This window comes from Alternaria novae-zelandiae (genome assembly GCF_023758075.1).
Source record: "Alternaria novae-zelandiae strain BMP 2774 chromosome Unknown scaffold_2, whole genome shotgun sequence".
NCBI classification, from domain to species: Eukaryota; Fungi; Ascomycota; class Dothideomycetes; order Pleosporales; family Pleosporaceae; genus Alternaria; species Alternaria novae-zelandiae.
The window spans coordinates 1,771,707-1,785,920 of record NW_026056962.1 but is presented as its reverse complement, the minus strand read 5'-3'; the positions used below and the strand labels follow the sequence as shown (position 1 = coordinate 1,785,920).

At 40.3% G+C, this 14,214-nt stretch overlaps 4 protein-coding genes across 4 annotated transcripts; 2 read left to right on the top strand and 2 right to left on the bottom strand.

Annotated features, from left to right (window-relative positions):
- Positions 1–92: 92 nt before the first annotated feature.
- Positions 93–885, bottom strand: J4E88_001622 (uncharacterized protein; the record flags this gene model as incomplete). The annotated part of the gene is made up of 2 exons (XM_049395291.1): positions 93–632; positions 682–885. 2 exons carry the CDS (start codon positions 883–885, stop codon positions 93–95), a joined length of 744 nt encoding a protein of 247 aa, XP_049259155.1.
- Positions 886–9,120: 8,235 nt separating this feature from the next.
- J4E88_001621 (uncharacterized protein) lies at positions 9,121–9,816 on the top strand (the record flags this gene model as incomplete). The annotated part of the gene is made up of 1 exon (XM_049395290.1): positions 9,121–9,816. One exon carries the CDS (start codon positions 9,121–9,123, stop codon positions 9,814–9,816), a length of 696 nt encoding a protein of 231 aa, XP_049259154.1.
- A 227-nt stretch (positions 9,817–10,043) lies between these two features.
- J4E88_001620 (uncharacterized protein) lies at positions 10,044–10,801 on the top strand (the record flags this gene model as incomplete). The annotated part of the gene is made up of 3 exons (XM_049395289.1): positions 10,044–10,410; positions 10,460–10,482; positions 10,661–10,801. The coding sequence occupies 3 exons, from the start codon at positions 10,044–10,046 to the stop codon at positions 10,799–10,801; spliced, it is 531 nt and encodes a 176-aa protein (XP_049259153.1).
- A 1,112-nt stretch (positions 10,802–11,913) lies between these two features.
- J4E88_001619 (uncharacterized protein) lies at positions 11,914–14,181 on the bottom strand (the record flags this gene model as incomplete). The annotated part of the gene is made up of 1 exon (XM_049395288.1): positions 11,914–14,181. The coding sequence occupies one exon, from the start codon at positions 14,179–14,181 to the stop codon at positions 11,914–11,916; it is 2,268 nt and encodes a 755-aa protein (XP_049259152.1).
- Positions 14,182–14,214: the final 33 nt, after the last annotated feature.

The following is a 14,214-nucleotide window of genomic DNA, read 5'->3' as shown; positions in this document are numbered from 1 at the left end:
GGGTGGGTTTGAGGTATGCATTGCGCTAAATGTAGTACATTAGTAACAAGTAGAGGTGCGTTTTATGTATACATTATTCTAGTAATTAGACGTCAAAACATCGAAAAAGAACTGACGTCTTCCAGCCCCTGCTGCATCAGGACGCCATACTTCTCCTGGAGTCTCCGCATTACCATCCAGTGAACTAGATCGCGCGCCGCAGTTGCATCTTCCAAGCTATCATGACCTTTGTTGCCCTTGGTCTGAATGTCCGTGTCCAGGTATTTCTTTAGCAGTGTCTTCAACGCCAGGTCACCCGTGCCCTTTTTCTTCTTCTTCTTGGGCTCACCCTCAGTGGGGTTGGTCGAATCGCCCATTGTCTGCGCATTGGTCAATGGGGTGAGCATGCTACTCGTCGCTAGTCCTGTGACCTCCAGAAGGCACTCCTCCACCCTTCTTGCCGCCTCTTCACTAAGCTCTTTTTCTCTGGCTTCGATTGCCTTCTTCTCCTGAATGATCTTGTGCTCTACGACGTAGGAGTCTACAACCTTCGTGTGTATCCACTTCAATGCTTTGAGGTCATTATGAACGCTGTGTCCGACGAGAATAGTGTCTGGACCGACAAACTTCCACAACAGTTTTCTCGCCCCAATCTAAAATTAGTGTACAAAGTCAGTACATGTCTTCCTTCAGCTTGCATACGGAGTGACTTGCCTTCCCCTTCAGCGTGGTCTTGTCTCTTACAGCCTCATTCATTTGATCCCAAGTAACGCCCGACCACTTTGTGTTGAGATGTTGCATTGGTTGATCAGGCTTGACAAGGTTGTTAATGAGCACTTCTCCGGTTAAGTAGTCGATGGCGCTCAGGCGGATGAGCTCAGAGTCTCCACTCCTGGCTGTTCCCATCTTCAGTATGGGAGTGAGAAGTCAGTATGTTTCACACACTTTTTATAGATCTGGAAATACCTCGCAATCGATCGCTACGGCGAATTTGGCGTTTATCCTGCGGTCCGCATCCCAATGACGGAAAGGTGGAGTCGGTTGGAATTGATGTAGGCGTTCGAGCTCACCTGGTCGGTATTCGCGTATCCTGTGCTTGTCGGAAGTCCTACATGGCTGGGCCTCCGAGACGTGCTTTCCGCAACACAACCAGCACTAACAAGATTAGTTGGGTTAGGCAAAGTAGGGCCAGACTGCGCTCACCTTTGTAGCACGGTCAACTGGTGCCGAGTGGTAGTGACACTCTGTTGTGCAATACTGAAATCCAGAGGTACCGTTCTCGTATGGTACGATCATACTTGGCAATGTTTTGTAAGGCGTGTCCGGTGGATGTGAGAGAAGTTGTTGGCTACGGCGCGTTATGGCCTGTTGTAGACCCTTGCTAAGCTGTTGGATAGCTACCAGAAGTTTAGCAATACTCTTGAAATCAATGTGCACATTCAAAGCACTGAGATTGCACTTACTTTGATTGCATTTACTGCATCTTCGTTTCAGATGAATCTCCTCGTCTGTCAACTGTGCAAAGTTGTAGCCATGTTTTCGCAGAGCATGTGCGGGTTCTAGCAGGCTTAGAAACTCCCGAATGTAGTAATCCCCGGGCGGCAGTTGGAGTATTGAAGGTGCTTCGCCCTCGCATGCTTCGGGTGGAGGGGGATATGGGACTACATCGCCGGGGTGAGTTGGTCCCGTTGCTCCGGTGTCCATGATCCGAGATAATCTAGAAATCGGATCCTTGGGAAAGTGTTTGACTCAGCCTGATGTGAAAGGGTGCTGAAAGTAGTCCAGGTTTCGACTCTAGGATGCGGTGTTTGCCTGGTCAGATAAACCTAACGCTTTCCTCTAAGGCTACAGTCTAAGTGACATGCAGGGTAGCCATCGGTGCTTGGAATATATTGCCTGCGAGTCCTGCGGGGAGTGGCAGACGAGAATGGTGACAACGGTGGTGATGCCGAAGGGTCTATGTGATGGAAAAGTGGGGGAAGCGGAACCGGGATGGCGCGTCGACAAGGGTAAGTGCGCTAGCATCGTGTCGCGTCTTCCAAAAACGCCGCCAGCTGAGGTGCATTCACCAACAGGGTCATGACTACATTCTCTTTGTGCTACATCTAACAATACAATACAGAGTCTCTAACTTCTGCGAAGCGGCCTAGCACAAGTTGTAATTTTCGCGAAGCAACTCTTTACTAGTAATACCTTTATTTTTAGTTCTCTAACAGTTTATTATAGCCTATTACAGTTGTAGTTATTATTATAATATACTACTTTTTGTCTATGCTATATTAAGATTCTTATTAATACTGCTATATTTATTAACTATATATAGTTAGTAGCTAGATTAGAGCTACGTGCAGCTAGTTGTTATTAGAGTAGCTTAATTTTAGGCTTTTTCCTACGCTACTCTTTACTAAAAACGTTAGTATAGCTCTGTAATAACGTAGACGCGCTACTACGCTAGCTATTATATAGACTTTTAAACTTATTACTAGTTAGCTATTATCTCTAATTTAGTATTATAACTATAAGACTTACCTTTTAGAGAATAAATTTATACTTAATTACGTTAGCGCTACGTTCTAGCTATATAAGAGCTATAAGGTAGTACGTATTCTTACGTAATTGCGTAGCTCTTTTTATTAATAGACGTAGACTAATAGTTATAGAGCGCGCGCTACCTAAAGATAGTCTTCTAATTCTATTCTATAAGATAAGCTATCTTACTAGCGCTGCTACACTAAATTATCTAATATATTAGTTACGTTATTAGCTTATAAGCGCACGCTGCCTCTAACTATAAGTAATTATAGTAATAATATTAATAACTTACTACCTAAAAACGTTCTTATAGGTCTTATATAGAGAGATAAACTTATTTCGCTAATTAGTTCTAACTATAATAATCTAGAGCTATAGATATTCTAATACAAATTCTACTACGCACTCTACTAGATAGATAAAAAGAAGTTAAATTTGTCTATAGTAGAACTATAGTTTAGTTTTTATTATAAAAATAAGCGCGTTCTACTTCTATTATTCTATACACTACTAAACTATCTATACTAGTTATTATAAAAGAATAATTTAGAAGTATAAAACTTCTATAAGAACTTACGCGCGTATAACACCTTATTTACGTTTATATTCTTAGACTATTAATAAACTAATAAAGGTATTATAGCTCTAGACGTTTAGGTCTTTACTATCTATAGAGCGCTATATTATTATTTTAGTTCTCTTAACGCGTTAGCTAATTTGCTACTAACATACGCGCAACTATATTTTTTTAATTCTTAGTATATAGCTACTAGGCGCTAGAAGCGTAATCTAGATTTAAGAATTAAAGTATTCTAGAGTATCTTAACTATATTATATAAGATTAATAATCTATATATTTCTATTTACAAGACTACTAGAAGCTATTTACGCAAAGTAGTTAATAACTAATAAGTTATATTAACTTTAGGTCTTAAGGTTTAGCTAGTAGAAGGTATAGATTGCTATTATAAAAATATACAGCGCGCTAATAAAGTTAGACTAGTTTTTCTAGACGCTACTACTAGTAAAACAGTTTAATTAGTAGTGCTTATAGCCTATAACTCTAACTAGTTATATTATATATCTACTTACTATCTATTATACATGCTGTTAAAGTACCTATTAATATTTCTTTATAGTAAGAAGAGGTAGATACCTAAAATAGATATAATAAATTAAGGTAGTAGATAGAAATAGAAAAAGATTACTATATATATATTCTATTGCTATTATTTACACCTACAAGAAGGTTAGAGAACTATTCTATTTTAGTATTATTAACTATTCTAGTAGTAAGTTATTAATATTTAGGCTATTTTAGATTAGTTACGTCTAAATTAGTTTAAGCACAACTAGAAGACTATCTATTCTAAACTATATAGTAGTGTTATAGATACTATTACAGTAGATAGTTAGGTAGATAGTTAAGCTTCTAGTTCTATTAGTGCTTAGCTTATATTACTATCTTTCTATATTAGTAGTTCTTAGTTTATAAGTTAATATTACTAGAACTCTATAGCTATTATTTGTAAATACAAACGTTCTACGCTATTTATTACTTTTACAGCTAGTAGACATTAGCTAGAAGTTAACTATAAGCTCTACTAAGAAGAGACTAGAATAAACTAGCCTAATATTATTTCTTATATATTCTATATAAAGTTATAATAGTTACTTTATAAGCTATAATAAGGTTATTTTAGGCTATATATAAGTTACGTATATATAATTAAGTATTAGAAATAGAGTTTGCTATATATACACTTATTATTTTTTATACCTATAGACAAGCGCAATAAGTTTATAAGTCTAGATTACATTAATAAGTATATTTTAGCTAAGATTCTAAGTGTAGAGAATAATTCTACTAGAGTACTTATAGCTATTATAAAGAAATACATAGTTTATAGGCTATATAGTAAGTATAATCTTTAGGCCTCTTATATAGTATAGCAGCCTAGTAGATAGCTTCTAGTCTATTCTAAGTAGTTTTCTAAGCTATATTTAGCTATTACAAAGGTAAATAAGAATAGGTATTCTAAATATAGGCGCTACTAGAATAGACGTAAGCTTACTATTAAGGCCTATAGAGCTAACGTTACTATTAACAACTATTAGATTATTCTATATAACTCTAAGCTTCTCTATCGCTACGTAGCCTATATTAATACAGAGGTTTATAGTATAATTAAAGCTATTAAATACGTCTATAAGTATATTTATAAGAGCACTAATAGAGTAAACCTAACTATTTTAGACTAGAATAAGATTACATAGTACATTAGTAGCTATTATATTAGTCTATCTAAGGCTATTTAGCGTATTATAGAGTTTCTAGTTTATAAGAAGTATTCTCTTATAGTTTTACTTACTATATATCTTCTAAGTAAGTAAATAGTTTTATTTTAGAAGAACGCTACTACGCTAGATTTAGCGCGCGCTCTAAATAGGTCTACTACAACGCTTATAGCTTTTTTTAACTTTAATCGCTAGTATACGCACAGCTATACTATTCTATATTAGAACTTTTCTTAGTAGTTTGTATAGAATATAGCTAAGAAAGTCTAGATCTCTAGGTAGTAGAAGTTTACTATTAGACGTATGTACTTTTGTAGTTCTGTATAGAGTAAGTAGTACTACTTATAACTATTACTAACTATTATTTACAGGCTAACAAGCTTCTAAGACCTTTGCACTATTAATTTAGTTAAGTATTCTATATTTTAGGCTACTACTAATGCTCTTAGATTACTTATTAATAATAGTAACTAGCTTATATACTTCTATAAAGTAGCTATATTTGCTACTAGGTATAGGTTGTAGTTGCTATTTATTACTATACTCTTAACAAGTTCTATAAAGAACCTGCCTATAGTGTAGAAGGCTAACTATAATAATATATATAATAATTTATAGACCTGCGTATAGGCTCTATAGATTATTTTAGCTATAGATGCGTATCTAGACTATAGTCTATATCTATTAGATAAGTAGTTGTAGAAGTTAGGTAAGCAAATTGCTAATTTCTAGTTACCTATAGTATAGTATAGTTAGAGTAATAGTTCTATTAATCTACTTCTTATGTCTAAACTAGATTATAATATAGTAGAGTAGTCTAACTTCTATACAGACCTCTATAATAGACTTAATAATAACTAGAAACGCGTCTTTATAAATATAATAGATACAATTATAGCTACCTCTATAAAGGCCTATTTCTTTATATAGAGTCTAGTAAGTACTAGAAAGATATATTTATAGCGCTATATCTATACGTATTACTACTCTATAGGCAAAATTATACTTTATATAGTATCTTCTAGTATTATAGCTCTATTATTACCTAGCAGGCGCACTACTTATTCTTATTTTAAGATTCTAATCTAAATATATAATAAATTAACCTATAGCGTGTTTTACAATTTAGATCTTAGTTAGTTACTAAGGTAGGCTACTCTTATTATCTAGAATAAGGTTTCTATATAGCACTATTACTATTTTAAGGTAGTAGATTAGATATTATAGAACGTCTATTAGTGTAATAGACTCTTTAGTAGTCTTCTATTTCTTACTAGTAGAGACTAGGCCTAGACGTTACTAGTTGTAAAGCGTAGCTAGCAGCCTAATATAGTAAATGCGTATTTACAATAGTCTCTATTATAGTCTAGATTTTCTATATACTACCTCTATTAGAATATGCAAGTACTCTTAGAAAATAAAAATACCTATTTTACTAATTAGGTACGCACGTTAGCTACTACCTAGTTAGATAGAATAGTTCTATTACCTAGCTAGTTAACTATTATATATAGTAAGAGTAGTTTTATTAATTACGTATTTTTTTCTAAGTTACTCTAGCAAGCTACTATAGATTATACAGCGTTATAGAGTTGCGCTATTCTAGCTATCTAGAATAATAACATAGCTATAATTAATTCTAATATCTTATAAGACTTTCTAGGTACTGCAAAAGAGCTTATATCTTCTAATTTAGCTTAGATTAAGAATTGTATAGTCTAGAATATACCTTCTAAAAAGGTGTTATAGTCTTTTAAGCTCTCTAGTCTCTCTCTTACGTAGCTGTCTCTTAAAGTAGAGGCTTTAATTATCTTATTACGTAACTTATATTCTTACTAAGAGCTCTATAATAGAACTTAGCTTATAGTTTTATAAATTAGTCTCTATATTATTAAGGCTAGAATCTTAGCTAGTAACTTTGTAAAAGAGTTATAGTTAATTCTATACATAAAACTTACGTCTACAGAAGATAAGCTTCTATTCTAAGTTAACTAGATTTAGTTTCTAGTGCGTTTCTCTTTTGCTATAACTATAAATAAGTCTTAGAGTTAGTTATTAAGTACTATAGAGCTAGATCTCTACTATATAGTCTTTACTTATAGTTAGTTATATATTGCTATATTACGCGTAACAATACTTATAGAACTTTTAGTTCTTTTACTAGAAGATTCTAGTGTTACAGGCTAGGCGCGCGCTATCTAGAATATTATTTATAGAGAGGTTCTATTATAGTAGTATATAATATAGCTTATTACGTAGATTTAGGTTATTATCTTAGCACAGCCTACTTTTTTTAGTAGTAATTTTCTAATTAGGTAGACAAATATTTAGAAATTTACTATTATTTAGTTCTTACTTACCTTTACTACGTATTTCTAGCTATTTCTAGTACTAAGCCTCTAGCGTATAGACTATATAAGTATTCTATCTACTCTAAATTCTCTATCTCTTCTATTCTCTACTCTAAATTGCCTACGCGCTTAGTAAGTTTATCTTTTTTTAGAATATTCTACTCTTCTATCTCTTCTATTTTTATAGCCTATTTAGTGTTTTCTATATTATTATATACTTTTTTCTTCTATAAATACCTAATTTTTAGTCTTTTTACTAATATTTCTCTAGATTCTAGCTCTATAAACTTTACTAATCTATTCTATAACTACTTTATCTTATCTATAAACCTACTTTATAGTCTACTATACCTATCTTTTAGCCTACAACTACTACTTTCTAGTCTAAAATATCTAACGCTAATAACCTAGCAAAGAAGAAGACTTCTAAAAGGTAAGCCTATATTACTACTAAGACGTCTAGTAAGCTAGAAAGCCTTTATTTAGACTCTAATTTAGACAATAAGACACTTAAGCGCAATCTTAAAAATCTAAAAGTTTAGTTAGAACTAATCTATATTACTACTAGATAGATAAAGAAGCTAACTAAAAATATTTTAGATATACTCTAAAAGAGAGATAAGAGGCTACTTAACCTTTGTAAAAAGGTTAAGTTTAATATATAGAAGATTTAGAGTATATATTTTAGTCTAAAAATGTCTTTTATAGACTATTTTATTAACTTTACAGAACTAGATTATACTATAAATATTAAGGCCTGCCTAATCTAGTTAACTAGAAAAAGTAACTATATTATTTATAGTTCTTATAAATATAGTAGTAGTTAGTTTACTAGTTATATTTTAGTTAAGAGTTTAGCTTCTAGAATATATAGTAGTTATTATTAGAGCTCTTCTAGTACCTGTTACACTATCTATAGTACGTATTCTAGATTTTTAGACTATTATAGTTCTTTGTTAACACTTTTATAAAAAGTTATATTAAACTAAAAAAAAAGACTACTCTCTAAAAGCGTAAGCATATTAAGCTTAAGAGAGATTTAGAAGATAATAAGAATTCTACTATACTATAACCTAAGTTCTATAAGAGCTATAAGCCCTCTTAGCAGTCTATTCTAGCTTAGCTAACTATCTCTTCTAGTTACTATAACTATAGCAGTACTAGTATTACGCTTAGCTTTAACTCTAATATACTCTAAAATACTCTCTTTCTATATAATCTACCTCTTATTAGAAGCTCTACTAGTAAGTTTATATTCTATATTATACTATTTATAGTTCTACTAACTCTTATAGGTATTATAAAGAGTCTCTATAACGTTTATAAAAGGCTCTATATTCTAATTAATAAGATTAATAAGATTAGTAAGATAGTTCTGTATAGTAGGCTTTAGTAGTAGCTTTAAGTAATTTTAGGCTAGTTACCTTAGTTATAGAGGCGTTTAGTTTATTTTTTAGATAATACCTCTATTTAGGTAGCGTTTTTAAGACTCTTTACGTAATAATATAGATCTATAAAGCTATAAAATAGCTTTACAGCTAATAAAATATCTCTATAAAAACTATTTTTAGTCTTTTACGTCATTTTCCCTACTAATAATAAGGCTTGCGCCTATTAGCTAATAACGTAGCATTCTACAGATCTTTAAGAGAATAAGTGAACATAGCCGCCACTTTTATGCAAGATGTTGGATCCTGCGCCGTATCCTATCCCGACACGGCACGTAGGGGCTCCGCCACCTGGGCAGCCAGCTGGATCCAGCTACTCATTGTAGTCTCCAACCCGCGCTGACATGCATGACGTCATGTGCCGCCGGTAGATGGTAAATCAGCCTAATTCAGTTGATATTCCATCAACTACATACCATCGCAGCCTCGGTAACGCTGTACAACAGTATAACTTCCCAAGTCATGCAGATACGTCGAAGCCTCATAGACAACCGCCCAGACAGTGCGCAAACATGGCCAAAACCACAGCATTCAACGTACTCGTTTTCAGCAAGACCACAGGCTACCGTCATGACTCTATCCCAGCTGGTATCCGCATGTTCCACAAGCTAGCCAACGATACGAACCTCTTTAAAGTCACAGTTAGTGAAGACGCCTCGCTGTTCACCTCGTCTTATCTCGCGCAATATCAAGTCATCGTCCTCCTGCAAAACATCGGCGACGACATCTTCACTCCATCCGAACTAGAAGCTTTAAGGACCTGGGTGAAGAATGGCGGCGGTATCGTAGCTATCCACGGCGCAGCTGCAGCTATGCAAGGCAACGAATACTACACGAGTTTGGTCGGAGCAAGTTTCGACATGCATCCCGATCCTGAGCCTGGTACCGTCGTTCCTGAAGAGTCTGGCCAGAAACACCAGATCATGAACTGCTGTGGTGGGCGTGAGGGCTGGAAGGACGAATGGTATAACTTCCACACTCATCCAAGAGAGAATAAGAACCTCCAGATCTTGCTCAAAGGTGATCCGAAGACGTTCCAAGGAGGTAAACACGGAGATGATCATCCGTTGGTATGGTGTCAAGAGTTCGAGGGTGGAAGGATATTCTTTACGTCTTTGGGTCATTTTGATGAAGCGTACGAGGATCCATGGTTTGTTGGACAGGTCGAGAGAGGGTTGCTGTGGGTATCAAGGAGAACGGAGGTTTGAAGTAAGGGCTCTGGATTTGCTTGTATCTTTCTCGAGGTGAAAGGGAATTGCACGGTGACGCGTTGCGGTGAGGAGCGCCTCCTCACCGCGAGTGACAGTGAAATAGTGTCAACACACAACAAACGCTCACCTCAAAAAATCTTCAGCGTCGCATCCTCCATACTTTTCTCCAATCTCTCCTCTCATCACACGCTTTTAATTCCGTTTCCCATCACACACAAACCACAATGCCTGCCGCGAACGAAACCCCTGCGCCGTCGGCACCTGCCGCAAAGCCGTCATACTTTGAGACGATGCTGGAAAAGGCGAAGAAGCTGCCTCCGGGCAAAGCGAAGGAGGCCGATAGAGAGGAGCGTGAGATGCGCGAAAGGGCGGCGGCTGATCCAGAAGTGGCGGCCTACCTTGACTACCTTTGCCGCAAATTTTTGGGTACTGGAGCGGGTTCGGTGAGACTGACTGCCAGTTTGAAAGATTGGGAGAGGCAGCAGCAGCAGCAACAACAAGAGGGAGAGGAGAGGAAGAAGAAAGAGGAAGAGGAGGAGAAGGCGAGGAGTGAGCGGAAGAGGAAAGCGGAGGAAGACACCTCCCAGCTTGGTACGTTTCTCTGATCATTGATAGACATGGTGAACTAATATATCTATAGACCAATCCGCCACCAGCCGTAAGGTACCCCGAGTCGTACCAACTGCAGCTCCGACTGCACCCACCTTGCCTGGCCCCGTCACAGCCTACCTCAACCCGAATCCCGATCCGGGGTGCCACGTATCGTGCGCGAGTAGCGACTACCACCCCAGAAAGCCCTGTCCTGCCGCTGTAGCGGAGGAAAAGCTCGCTGCTAATGCAGCACGGGAGGAAAAGCGCGCCGCCAAGAAAGCAGGCCGCCTTCCCGGCCCATACATACCTCGAGCAGAAGACTGGCTCTGCCGTTGCAGCTTTTGGAACGGCAAGTATACGGATGTCTGCCGAGGCAACGTGGGAGGAGTAGGTGGTGTTCCGTGTGATGGTGTCCGAAAGGACAGTGTCCGCGTGCAAGAACCCGGCCCGGGTATAGAGGAACCGTGGCCGTGTCGGGCCAAGTACGACGGGGACTGGTGCTGTGCGTGTGGGCGATGGAACCGGCCGTATATGAAGTTCTGTGGAAAGTGTCCTGGGCATATAGATGAGACCTGGGTGTATACAGCGGTAGATGGGGTTGATGGCGAGTTGCCAGATGCTCCTGAGAAGGAAGGACATGAGCCGACAGAGGCTCAGAAGAAGGGTCGGTTTCTCGCTACCCATCAGGGGTATTGGAGGCCTAAGTCGAGGCGCTATAAGTCTAGGTAGAGTGTGGTGAGGACCTGTTGGCCTCACTTTGGTCTGTTAGAGTGGAGGTTGCTGTGGTGGGCTGGAGGGTGTTAGTTCTTATTTAATGTTTTAAAGTTAAGTTACTAGAATAATGTATACATACAACGCACCTCTACTTATTACTAATGTACTATATCTAGTCTAATGTATATCTTAAACTTATCTAACACTTATTAACTTCAGCTTCAGATGCAGTCAAGTAGAGCTGTACGCCTGATCTAAGATTTGTTCACTCCGCACGCACTTTCCATCGCCGGCTTCACCTTCACTTCTCCACCCCATACAAACTGATGAACATCGCCTCGCATTCACTATTTGATCAGCGCTGCAGCATCCCCATATCCAACTTTGTATTTTAATCTGAATCAAGTATATGTAATATTTAATTCTCAAATTCTTCATCAAGCAGTCTGCTATGGTTGTCCACAGCGTAACCATCCTACTCGCTGTGGGCGAGGATAAAGGCCATTGCCCCGAGTTCGAATCTCGGTAGCAGACATCTGCAGGGAGCCCTTCGTGGCCGTATTACGACCCTGTGGAGCTTGAGCGTAGGAGCCTTAGAGAGCCCGTATACAACCTACATCTTTTTTTGTTTTAGCAAAGAACATCACTTTTTGCATCCCTCTTTTCATTTTTCCACAACACTCTTAAGCGACTTGCCTTCTTGCTAGGCAGCCCAACACGAAAGGACACAAAGACGCACGACCCACAAGCTTAGAGATGTTCATGCACTTCATTCGTTAACTGTTAGATCTAGATCTTCATATCATCCAGAGCAGCCTCTAGATCAATGATCTCCTTCGCCTTACTACTACCCGCACCCTTCCTCTCTCTATACTGCTTGGCCACAGCCTCCATCACCTTGCCCATCTGCGCATCCTTGCCCTCCGCCTCAAGTTCCTTTTTCACACGCGCAAAGTTGGCTTTGACAAAGACCTGGTACTCACTCTTCTCCCTCTTGCCATCCTTGCCTACAGCAGCACTAGCGCCAACGCCCCTAGGGGTGGGCTTGGTCTGCGCGAGCTTGCCCTTGCACTTGCCACATGAGTGGCGCGCCGGATCGACGGACTTGGAGTGACGCTTGAACTCGTAGCCGCAGGAGATGCATTCCCAGACGTACTTATATTCGATCTGGTAGGAGTGTTTCGTGGTGACCTCGACGCCTTTGCTGGCGAACGCGACGGTAGCTTTGCGACCCCAGGACTTGAACTCTGCTCCGTGGGGGTTGTTGCGCACTTCGCTTATCATGAACGTGGTCAGGTGGCAGAACTCGTGCGCGAGTACGTTGTAGAGTCTCTCCTCGTCGTCAATGACCTTCTCGGCGAGTTCGATGGAGCAGTGGTGTCTGATCTCAACGCGCGTGTCGGTGGGAAGGGGACCGGTTCGTATACGAATCTGCTCTCTACGCCAATTCGCACGACCGGCCGTTGTTTTGAGGGTCTTGGACCAGACGAGCTTGATACCACCTGTGGGTTTCGAGAGCTCGTGGATGCGACCTGAAGAGATTGTGGTGTCGAGCTCGATGAGGAAAGCTTCGGCTATGGCGTGCTTACGTTCGGCGAAGGCTTTGCGTTGCTCACGGATCTGCTTGACATTCGGGATCGGCTCAGTCTCTGGTGTCTTCTCCTTAGCTGGTTTCCGACTTGTGGGCTTCTTCTTCTTGGGACTCTCGATGGGACTTTCGTAACCCTCGTCACTGCTGTCTTCCAGAGCAACACCTTCCATCATCTTGACTATGTCGTCCCTCCATTTCTGCTTCTTGGGCGACACGAGCTGCTTAGCTGGCGAGTGGCGGTCGGTCCAGTCGTTTACAGCTGCAGGATTCCAGAACGCGTCAAGGCTTGGTCTTCCGTCTAGATCGGCCGCCTTGGGGATCACGGGCTTCTTTTTCGAGGGCGAGACGAGCTTGGTGGGACTGGGAGGTGCCAGGGGAGGAGTGGCTGGTCGCGAGATGGGCGGAGCTTTTCGAGGCGAGCGTTGCTTGGTAGGTGTGGGCGAATACGTAAGAATCGCAAGCGGACCGTTCGATGCTGAGCTAGTAGGCCGAGAAGATGCTGCGAAAGAGCTCGATCGCGCGTGGGTACGTTCAGGAAGCACGAAAGATTCCGGGGCCTCCGGCGAGTCAGTAAGGTCGACGACCTCCTGCGCCCAGTTTGATATCGTACTATGACCCTTTCGATGTGGCGGTCGCATGGAAGTCAGATCAGTCGGCGGTTTGAGTTCGGGAATCTTGAAGATGGGTTGCTGAGACTGCTTGGTAGGTTGTGGTGCGCTTAGCTCACTCTCGTCCTCCTCGCTGTCAGATACGACGCGCCGTGCGCGCGGTTGTCGCTGGTTTGTTCGCGACTTTACAACAGGCTCGTCCTCTTCATCGTCCTCGCTGATCTCGATGACTGGTTCAGCGACCTCTTCTTGTGTCTCTGCTTCCTCATCGCCACACCACAGACTTGTTTCGGCCTCGGCGTCCTCGTCGTCTTGCGCGACTGCCTCCTCTGTGCTCTCGTGTTCCCTACTTCGTGACCGTTGGGCGGCCTCTTGTGCCTCGACTTCCCCTACGACATTGATCTTGCCTTTCTTATTCCGCTTGTTCACCACGCTTCTAGCCAGGCTTTTGGCATACATAAGCCCATTCCTATTCCCCACATCCGTATCTGTTGTTCCACTGCGCACCCTCCTCTCTCTTTGTTTCTTCTCTGGGCTTGCCAGGCTTTCGTCACTCAATTTTCGAAGGAGTCGGCTGTTGCTCTCGACCGGTCGCAACACTCGTTGTTTGCGGGGGCTGATCGCATCCTTGGGCGTTGCAATCGATGGTATGCGGAAGGAGTGCTCTTCGTCTTGCGATATGCTGATGTCTTGCGCGGTGCGCCTCGACCTCTTTGGCACAAGTATCGAGCTGTCATCTTCTTGCGATGAGGCGTATCGCAGTGTGGCTTTTCGGGGGCTAGATCGGCTTGCTCTCGTCTCAGACGGCGGCATAAAGATACTGGGTTCGTTCGGGCTCGGTTTGCGTAGGCGCGCCATGATGAGGTTGTGTGATATGCAATCTTGTAAGGA